This window comes from Nannospalax galili, unplaced genomic scaffold, assembly GCF_000622305.1.
Source record: "Nannospalax galili isolate Female #2095 unplaced genomic scaffold, S.galili_v1.0 scaffold117, whole genome shotgun sequence".
NCBI lineage: Eukaryota > Metazoa > Chordata > Mammalia > Rodentia > Spalacidae > Nannospalax > Nannospalax galili.
In genome coordinates this window covers 428,691-439,543 of record NW_008341422.1, presented here as the reverse complement: position 1 = coordinate 439,543, position 10,853 = coordinate 428,691, and the positions used below count along the sequence as shown (strand labels likewise).

The 10,853-nt window shown below is 39.3% G+C and overlaps 1 protein-coding gene across 1 annotated transcript in view; it reads left to right on the top strand.

The window, feature by feature from the left end:
• Window positions 1–10,853, top strand: part of Adam10 (ADAM metallopeptidase domain 10) — a 151,238-nt gene that overhangs the window by 63,933 nt on the left and 76,452 nt on the right. The window contains exons 4-5 of the mRNA XM_017799089.2: window positions 1,897–2,015; window positions 5,204–5,362. Coding sequence (XP_017654578.1) covers window positions 1,897–2,015; window positions 5,204–5,362 — 278 coding nt within the window. The remainder of the gene's footprint in view (window positions 1–1,896; window positions 2,016–5,203; window positions 5,363–10,853) is intronic.

Here is a 10,853-nt window from a genome sequence, read left to right as displayed (position 1 = left end):
TTTTCTCCTTTGTTGTTGTTTTGTTATTTGGTCTTTTTGAGACAGGATCTCCCTGTAGCCCCAGCTAGCCTGGAACTCGCTATGTAGACCAGGCTGGCCTCGAACTCACAGAGATCTGCCTGCCTCTGCCTCCCAAGTGCTGGGGTTATACCAATTTATTCTTGTCATAGATGTGTGTGACTGTGTTGCAAATTTGTATCAAGTGTTCTAAACAACAGGGTACCTATTCTTTTTGAAACATGCTTGTAAAAGATGAAAAAATACTTCTTGTATTTGTCATAAAGAACACTGAGTAGAAATTGTGTTGTGTGTAGTCTTCTGTAGCAAGTATGAAAGACATGATATATTTTTAAGAGTTTAACAGTGAGGGGGACTCAGCAGTTAAGAGCACTGGCTGCTCTTGCAGAGGACCCTGGTTTAGTTCCCAGCAGCCACACGATGCCTAACAGCTGTCTGTAACTCCAGTTTTTGGCTATCCAATGCCGTATTCTTGCATCTGTGGGCATTGTACAACATGGGTGCAATTAACATACATGTAGGCAAAACACTCATGCACATAAAATGAAACTAAATATAAAGAAAACAAATTTTAATGAGTTTAGCAGTGATACTTGACTGTTGTCATTTGTTTTGCACATGTCCTTTGGCCCAAGCATTGTATACATTTTATATTATAATCTCTAATCCTTAAAACAATTCCACAAGATAGGCAAAACTTACACTTTTTATTTTTTTTATTTTTTGAGACAGGGCCTCCCTGTAGCCCCAGGAGGCCTGGAACTCCTTAAGTAGAACAGGCTGGCCTTGAACTCAAAGAGATCCGTCTGCCTCTGCCTTGGGAGTGCTGGGATTAAAGGTGTGCACTGCCACACACCTGGCATTATAATTTTGTTTGTTGTGCTTTGAGATTCGGTCCCATTCTATAGCCCCTCCTTGAACTCATGCCATTCGTCCTGTCTCAGCTTCCCAACTGCTCAGATTATGGGCATAAGCCCCAACCTGGCTAACATAGATGGGATTTATTATCTAATTTTCACAGATAGGGATCTTGAGCTAATAAAGTTCAGGCTTAAGATGTGATTTCAAGTTTATTTTTATTTTAGTTTTTGACATACTTCATTTCTTGTTTTTATTTTATGTGTATGAGTGTGTTGCCTGCATGTATGTAAGTGCACCCATGTTGTTCAATGCCTGTGGAAATCAGAAGAGGGTATTGGATCCCTTGAAACTGGAGTTATGGACAGTTGTTAGCTGCCATGTGGGTGCTAGAAACTACCAGGGTCCTCTGAGCCATTTCTCCAGCCCCTTAAGTTTCTTTTTAAACTTAAGGCTCTTATCGAGATTAGTGACCAAATAATTTACTTCAGTATTTCTGTTTCTTTTTCATTTAGAGAGGACAGTTAGGGTGTCCATGCTTTCAGCCAATATCCTGTTTTGGGGGGCGTTCCAGACCAAACTAAAGAAGGTCTAAATATAATCAGTAAGAACAAGAAGCTTCAGAGAAAAATGAAGGAACTGAAAGTTTGTAGGAAAAAGAGCATGTGCACTTGCCTCTCTGAGAAGAGGTGCTAGATTTAAAGTCGACACACTTTCCTTAAGTTGCCTGAGTTGTGGAAAGTTGAATGACAGAACTGCAGAACCCTAGGGCAGGAATATAGTGATGAGTGTGACTGGCCGCCAATCCTTTTATTGCCAGAGAACTTCATAGTTGTTTGAATGATCTTGTTTTACTAGGTTAACTTTTAGAGCAGAATTTTTGTAAGAAAATCTTGTTCAGTGCATTTCTCAAATAGACATTGTGTGACACAGTCAATATTTGGTGTACTTTTTTTAATAGTAAAAAAATGATTGTTTGATTTAGATTCTTTTAATTTCTCCTCCCTTCCCATTTTGCAGACAATTCAACCTACGAATGAAGAGGGACACTTCCCTTTTTAGTGATGAATTTAAAGTAGAAATATCAAATAAAGTACTTGATTATGATACCTCTCATATTTACACTGGACATATTTATGGTAAGTTGAACTTCGAACACTTTGTTTAATTTTTTTTTCCTGCACAGGGAGTATGTATTGTAAATATAAGCAGTTATTTCAGAAAAGGCTGTATAAATTTTGAGGAGGGGGAAGATAGACTTAGACTACTTTGATGGCAGAGAAAGAAGAAAGCCTGTTGATTGATTGGCCTGAGTATCAAGCATTCTAGAAGAGTCTTAGATCCACAAGAATTAAGCCCGCCAGTCCTTTAACTAGGGTCCTTTCCTATAGAGATCCAGAAAGGACAGGAAGGCTGTTCTCTAGTCCAACTTTAGATTATATCTGGGGATGACTGCCGAATGAGGGGTCATATGCTTATGAAACAAGGACGAGATGGGAGTCTGAACAATCCCCTCTCTCCCCAGTGACTCTGCCTCTTGAGAAGTCCACAGTCCAGATCCCGTACTTGGGTATCTCTTCCCTAATGCCTGTACTTAGATAGAATTTTGTTAAAAACCTTTTCTTAATAGACTCCCAACTTTGCTAAAGTAACATCAACAAAACCCAGAAAAACAAAAACCAATTAAAACCAAAAGGAACCCGAGACAGTCCTGGCTGGTGGTGCACAGCATTTCCCAACCTTCGGTAGACTGGACCACCCTGATTTTTTGTTGATTGAGACAAGAGCTTGTTATCGCTGTTCAGGCTGGCTTCAAGCCATCCTGCTGCCTCAGTTTCCACATCCAGCTTTGGTAAATTTAACCTTTAAATAGACTGATGTACTTGTGACGGTGAGGTAAGAGACTTGCTTGAGCCCGACCTTAACATAGTTAACAAAAGCAGAAATGGGTGATATGTTGTAGACATGACTAGGAGATAGAATGCTTGTCTAGCATGCATGAGGCCTTGGGTTCAGTGCCCCTCAGAACAAACTGAAGCAAAATAAACCTCCTCTTTTTCCCTGCTTCCTAACTCTTCTTGTTATTTGATTTTGGTGCTTAGATTTTATGATCATATTTAGAACTGAAAGTACCCTTTTTTTGTTTTTTTGCTGTTATTTATACAATTTATTTATTTATTTATTTATTTATTTATTTCTCTTTAAAATTTATCTTATTTTTTTATTTTGTGTGTATGAATGTATTGCCTGCGTATATGTAAGTGCACCTATGTTGTGCAATACCTGTGGAGGTCAGAAGAGGGCATTGAATCCCCTGGAACTGGATTTACAGACGGGTGTTAGCTGCTGTGTGGGTGCTGGGAATTGAATCTTGGTCTTCTGCAAGAGCAGCCAGTGCTCTAAACCACTGAGCCATCTCTCTGGCACTTGATTTAGTTTATATTTTGTGTGTGTGAGTGGTTTGCTTGCATGTATGTAAGTGTACCCATGTCATGCAGTGCCTGAGGAAGCCAGAACAGGCATTGGATTCCTTGGAACCGGAGTTACAGACAGTTGTTAACAGCCATGTAGATGCTGAGAATCCAACCTGAATCCTCTATAAGAACAGCCAGTGCTCTTAACTGCTGAGCCTTCTCTTCAGTCCCTTTATGCTGTTATTTTTCACTAAGGAGTTGTGGGATAGCATCACAAATCTGCCCAATATCCTGTTTTGGTTTTTTGAGACTATGTTAGTCTGTTGAACTTGGAGAGATTCTCTTGCCTCAGGTTCCTGAGTGTTATACGTGTGAGCCACTATACCTGGCTTTAAAATATTTTTTTAATTTTTATTTTTATTAATGTTTATTTTTGAGACAGAGTCTCACTGTGTAGCCCTGGTCGGCCTGGAACTCACAGAGATCACTTACCTCTTGCCTGCCTAGTCCTGGGATGAAAGGCATATGCTACCATGCCCAGTTCTTTGCCCGGTTATTTTTTAAAAGATTGTTGGTATGGTAAATATACTTTTGTTCAAATCCCTTCTGAAGTATCTGACCCTTTTCTATTATAAAATGTATTTATAAAATCTAAAGGTGACAGGGAAACCAAAGGACTCATGTGCAATGCCAATAGAAAGGAGTTTCTTTTTAACAGTAAATTATTCCAAATAAATAAATTTCAAAGGATTTGTGGATGTTTGCTTTTGTCTAAGTTTAAAGTAAAGTTTTTAATTTTTTTGTTAATATTTATTTTTTTATTATTTTTATTTTATGTGTATGAGTATTTTGCCTGCATGTATGTAAGTGCACCTGTGTCTTGTAATGCCCATGGAGGATAGAAGAGGCTGTCAGATCCCCTAGAACTGGAGTTAAGGATAGTTGTTAGCTGCCATGTTGGTGCTGGTATTCGAACCTGGGTCTTCTGCAAGAACAGTCAGTGTTCTTAACCACTGCGCCATCTCTCCAGCCCCAAGTTTTTAAATTTTTAAACATTTCTTATTTTATGTGTATGAGTGTTTTGTCTGCATTGTATGTAAGTGCATGCATATTGTGTTGTGCCTGTGGAGGTCAGAAGAGGGTGTCAGATATCCTGGAACTGGAGTTACAAATGGGTGTTAGCTGCTGAACCCAGGTCCTTTGCAAGAGCAGCCAGTGCTCTTTGCTGCTGAGCCCCGGCTCCAGCCCTGTTTAAGTTGATTATTGAGTGACTATTGTCTACGTGGCAGGCAATGCTAAGACTATTAAAGCCGGGCATAGTGGCGCACGCCTTTAGTCCCAGCACTTGGGAGGCGAGGTAGGTGGATCCTTGTGAGTTCGAAGCCAAGCTGGTCAACATAGCGAGTTCCAGGCCAGCTGGGGTACATGAAGACCCTGTCTCAAAAAGACCAACAGAGGTGTTCCGTTTTTTTATTGTTGTAAATCAGTTATGTGTGTGTTTTAAGGAAATGCTGGTTGGTATTCATACCTTAAATTCAATTGATGTATTTTGTGTGGAAATTAATTTCCTAATGAATTTGTATTGCGGGTATTTTAAATATATTATTATTTTTTTTTTTTATGTGTATGAGTGTATTGCCTGCATGTATGTGAGTGCACCTATGTCATACATTGCTGCGGAGGTCAGAAGAGGGTGTTAGATTTCCCTGGAAGTGCAATTAAGGATGGTTTGTAGCCGCCATGTGGGTCCTGGGAATTGAACCTAGGTCATCTACAAGAGCAGTTAGTGCTCTTAACCGCTGAGCCATCTCTCCAGCCCCATATTGTGGGTATTTAAAACAATATGTAAGAATAGCAAATTTAACATTCATGTACAAATTAAATTTTCAAGAATTTTTTGCTTTCATCCATAGGTGAAGAAGGAAGCTTTAGTCATGGGTCTGTTATTGATGGAAGATTTGAAGGATTCATTCAGACTCGAGGTGGCACATTTTATATTGAGCCAGCAGAAAGATACATTAAAGACCGAATCCTGCCATTTCACTCTGTCATTTACCATGAAGATGATATCAGTAAGTACTTGCACTTTATCAGGTAGCCTTTTGCAAAAATGCACAGGGATAGTCTTGACTATATGGAGACAAATGAAGACTGTTTTCCTTCCTAAGCTTAACCAGGCTCAAAAAGTAGAGTTTAATAAGCAAAATCTCCATGTAGTCAGTAATGGCTCTTATCTGGTGTGACAGTTGTCAGCACATGCTGGTCATCGTCTATTGATAGGATACAACCAATTCTGTTTTATCTCTGAGTCAGCCAGATCCAACTGGCTGGAAATTCTATGTTTTGGTATGAACCAGTCTGTTCAGTCTTGTGAATGTTGCCTACTGAAGACACAACAGTGTCCTGTCTTCTTATATCAATTTCTGTGTGGCTATTTGTGTAATACTGTAGGGATTTTTCTAATTTCTTTTTTTTTTGGTCTTTTTGAGACAGGGTCTCCTTGTATCCCCAGCTGGCCTGGAACTCACTGTGTCGACCAGGCTGGCCTTGAACTCACAGAGATCCACCTGCCTCTGCCTCCTGAGTGCTGGGATTAAAGGCGTGCACCACCACGCCCGGCTATTTTTCTGTGTTTTAAAGTTAGAAAATTCATCTAGACTTTTACCTTTTAATTCTGTCATCATTGGTGTATCCATAGTTATCCAATCATGAATGTGCTATTAAAACAGCACAGAAACACCTTCTCTAATTTCAGTGCCTGTTGAATACTCTTCTTTCTTTTTGATATAATTAGGCTAGGGCTAATTTCTCTATTTTTTGCCTGTTTTCTTAACTGGGTAGCTTCCTGGCTTCATTTCCTTTTCTATAGATAGAAATTCATTGTCAGTATTTCATTCTCAAACTGAACTATTTTGATTTTTAAATTTTTTTATTCCATTAGCTCTGACAGTTTCTATACTGCTGTACTCAACTGCTTGTTACTACTGCTGTGAACTGCTGTAGAAAAACAGCCCCCATTTGTGAGTTGGGATGTGCTTATGATCGCCTCTGCTTGCTGACTCATACATTTATCTCAATGTTGCTTGGCTGTGTTTTCACATATTTGGTACCTTTTCCATTTCACCTCATGCTGTTTCAGGCTCTGCTGGGAGTGTAGCTACAGGCCTCCTTCATAGGTAGGACCATGAGTTCCTTTGCCTTCCTTTCTGCTGACAGAATTTCCATTCACAGGCCCGTGCCTTGCTCAGAATTTTCTTAGTAATTTAGTCTTTTTCAAGTTTATCTCCACTATTACTGTGTGCTCTTCTCCAGATACAGGTTCTGTGTTTTTCTCCTTTAATATTCCAAGTAACACCTGTAAGATTCTTCATAAATACTTAATGAAATGTTTAAATACTTTTCTTAGAATGCTTTTCTCGAGAATCAAACTAGATCTTTTTGGGAAAGAAAATAGAGACTGCTTCATCGGGCTGCCCTTTCCCGTTATGTTTAATCATGCTGCTTGTTTCACTCTTCCCATTGGCACCTCTACTGGGTTTGTTCTGTTCCTTACTTTAAAAAAATTTCCTTTCTCATAATACAATTACATTTCCCCCATGTTTCATCCCATAGTAACTTCCAAATATCTTTTTTTTTTTTGGTCTTTTTTGAGACAGGGTCTCCCTGTAGCCCCAGCTGGCCTGGAACTTGCTATATAGACCAGACTGGCCTTGAACTCACAGACCTGATTCTGCCTCCCATGTGCTGGGATTAAAGGTGTGTGCCACCACAATTGACCCCCTTTTTTCTTTTTGATAAGTCCAGTATGTTGCTCAGGCTGGCCTTGAACTTGTGATCTCAACCTCTTGATATTCTGGAATAACATTCATACCACTACACCGGACTTGAAAAATTATCTGAAAAATCTATGTAACTATCCATGGTTTAAGAAAAGAGAGCATCCATGTATTAAAATAGTTGCTATGTTCCAGATTCTAGATGAGGACTGGCACTTTGTCTGAAAAGGAACACAATGATAAACATACGGAGGCCATTTGTTCTCTGTTGCAGCCACTCATTTCTGTCTTATAGTACGAAGAACAACCAAAGAAGCCCACATGTGGCTGTTTTTTTTTTTTTTTTTTGACAGTGTCTCTTAAAGGCCAGGCTGTCTTTGAACTTGCTGTGACTGAGGATGGCTTTGAATTCCTGATCCTCCTCTTGTCTTTTCCTTCTGAATGCTGGGAGGTATGCCATGATGACTAAGATATGTTTATTTTCCAGTCAAATATCAGTAAAATTTTATACCTACTTTAATTTGATTTTCATGAATCAAAATATTCTTTAAGATAGACATGATGGCACACTTTTAATCCCAGCACTTGGGAGGCAGAGGCAGGTGGATCTCTGTGAGATTGAGGCCAGTCTGATTTACATAGTGAGCTCCAGGTTAGCTGGACTACCAGGAGACCCTGTCTTAAAAGAAAAGAAAACAAAACTCAAAAATATTTCTTAAAAAAAAAAAAAAAACTGGAAAAAAATCCCCCAAACTATTTAAAAACAAAAATCAGGACTGGCAGGAAGGCTTAAAAGGTAGTGGTACTTGCTGCCAAGTTTGAGGATGTGAGTTCAATCTTGTGACCCACATGGTAGAAGGAGAGCACTGACTCCCACAAGTAGTTTTCCAGCCTCCACATTTTTGTTGTTTCAAGTGTGCATACACTCATGCCTGTACACACAGAGGCACCCACATACACAGGTGAATAAATGTTAAAAAAAGTAAAGCTTAAAACTGGGGCTGGGGAAGAGGGTTCAGTAGATAAAATGATTTCCCCACAAGTGTAAAGCCTTGAATTCAGATTCCCAGAACCCACATAAAAGCCAGGCAGGTGTGATGATTGCATTTGGGAGGCAGAGAAAGATCTTCAGGGCAACCTAGGCTATCAAGAATTGGTGAGCTCCAGATTCAGCGAGAGACCTTGCCTCATAAATAAAGTGGAGAGTTATCAGGAAGACACCTAATGTCAATTTTGGGCCTGTACATGCACTTACATACACATACATGCATACCCACACACCCATGCACCTACCCACATGTGAACACACATACACATACACAAAATAAGTAGGAAAATCATCTCTAGTAAGCATGTCAAATAAAAACAAGGTAGCTGGAATTATTTGTCTTGTAAACTGTAGTTTGCCAACTTCCATTTTAGGGGATGGATGCGTAAATTTACTTTTAATCAGCCCTTTAAACTCTGTGTTTGGGAGTGCACGATTCTAAAAGTAGCATCAGTAGTAGGGGTAGCTGTTGCTTAATACGTACCTGGCACTAGATAAAATCCTTGATGTGCATTACTTAATTTTATCTTCAATGACTTTATGAAGTATAGGCAAACATTATCCCTACTTTGTAAGTGAGGAAAAGAAGACTTGGAAACCTAATTTAACATGATGTGGACTTTATCTTTTGTGCCATGTGTTCATGGGAAGAAACTGTAAATTCTCATGACTAAGGGTTCTGGGTCTTTACTAAATCAGAAAACATTCCTAAAATTACACCTTTGCATCTGTTGCTGTGCTAGACCTAATTCCATCCCTTTTTTATTTTAAAGAAATGGATGTTTTGTTTTACATCTAAGTAAAAGAAAAGGTATCCTTTTTAATGTGTACTATTATTTTCACATCGCCTGTGTGTCAGTAATTTGTTTTCACAGCTGATGTATGATTGTTCATATGTGGAAGAGAACTTGGTGTCTCTGTGTGCTCCTCTTGCCAGAAGTAAATGATAGGGGAACACCAGCCTTGGGTAGAGGTTGTGGTAACAATCTGACTGTGCTTTCTTAAGATTGTTTTTGCACCTATTGGCATAAATGTGTAAAACCACCATGGTTTCTTGCTGTTCTGGAGAATATTGGAATGTGCTTCTGAGGCGGTGCAGAGTCTTCAGAAAAGACATCCAGTAGCTTTTGCAGGTGCTTTGACAGCCAGCCAGATGATCTGGCCACTGCCATAGTTGCCAGCTCAAGTCCACACTTGTTAGCTCCTTACTGGGGCAGCAAAGAACATTCTCCTAGAACACATAGTGTGATGATTATGACAGGTAAAAGTTCCATTTATTCCTCTGCTCCCTAGAGCCTGAGAAAAACATGGTCCTCTTACCTGTAATAGTTATACTGATATCACTGATATGGGCAGCTCTTAGGAATGCCTGTGGTGCTTGGAGTAGCTAGGTGTATCCTGTACCTGTGCAGCCTTCTTTGCACTCTGAGAGGCAAGGGTCTGATAGTTGTTTTGTGCTGTACTTTCATAGAAATATTTAATCTTTGAGTTTATGAAACTTTTAGTTAAACATAAAGCTGAAGAACATATTTGGCTTATTTTCTTTTAAATTTGTTATCTATTTTTCCGTGTATAGTTTAGGAAGGCCCAGAGCTTGAATGTGCTCTTAGGAGTGCACATTCTATCCTATTTCTTGTGCTTCAGTGGGAAGGCACAAGATTTCGTGGGCTTAAAAATCAAGTTAAACTTTATTTTACTGTTTCAAGATGGAGGCCTCATGTAAAAACCTCATTGGCTGAAATTTCAGTGTGTTGTGTTGCCTCTAATATCTTTAAAACAATCAGAAGCTACATATGGTGGAATAATATACCATGCCTGTCACCTCAGCACTCAGTAGGTGGAGGCAGGAGAACCAGAAGTTCAGAGCCATCCTCAGCTTCAGAGCAAGTTCAGGGCCAGCCCAGGTTATATGAGAATGTGCCTCAAACAAGAGTCAGTTAATTCCATGTTTTTTTTGTTTTGTCATTTTGAGACAAGATCTCAGTATGTAGCCCCGGCTGGCTGGGAACTTACTATGTACACCAGGCTGGCCTTGATCTCGTAGAGATCTGCCTGCCTCTGCCTCCCTAGTGTTGGGATTAAAGGAATGGGCCACCATGCCTACCCATGTATATTTTTGAAGTTGTTGACATAAATGAGTTTTGTTGGTTACTAAGGATTCCAGCTTTTTTTGTGGAAGGCGGTATTGGTGGAAGAAATTGGGAATTATTGATAATAGTTTGTGCTGTTCATATCTGATAATATAATGTCATTTATAACATGAAATTCTGAAGATTGCCTTTGTAGCCAGACTTAGGACCTTTCTGGAGCTTGAAATATACTTAATGTATATTGATTTGTGACAAGCTAAGGCGAATAAGCAATGGAAAAGCTACATATGACTTCTGAACTGTATATAAGTATGCTAGGTATGATTTAATTTACATCTTCTCCTTTGCATTCATCTTAAAATACTGAATTAGGCTAGTGACAGTTTTTTGAAGCAAATATAAAAATTTAAAACCAGGTATGGTGGCACATGCCTTTAATTCCAACACTTGGTAGGGCAGAGGCAGGCAGAACTGTGAGCTCAAGGCCAGCCTGGTCTATCTACATAATGAGTTCTAGGCCAGCCAGGGCTGTTTATAATAACACCCTGTCTCAAAACACCACCATCACCACCCAACTCCTTGCCCCCAATTTTTAATTTTTTTTTTTTTTTGGTTTCAATATATTTTATGCTTTTAACTAGGAAATACA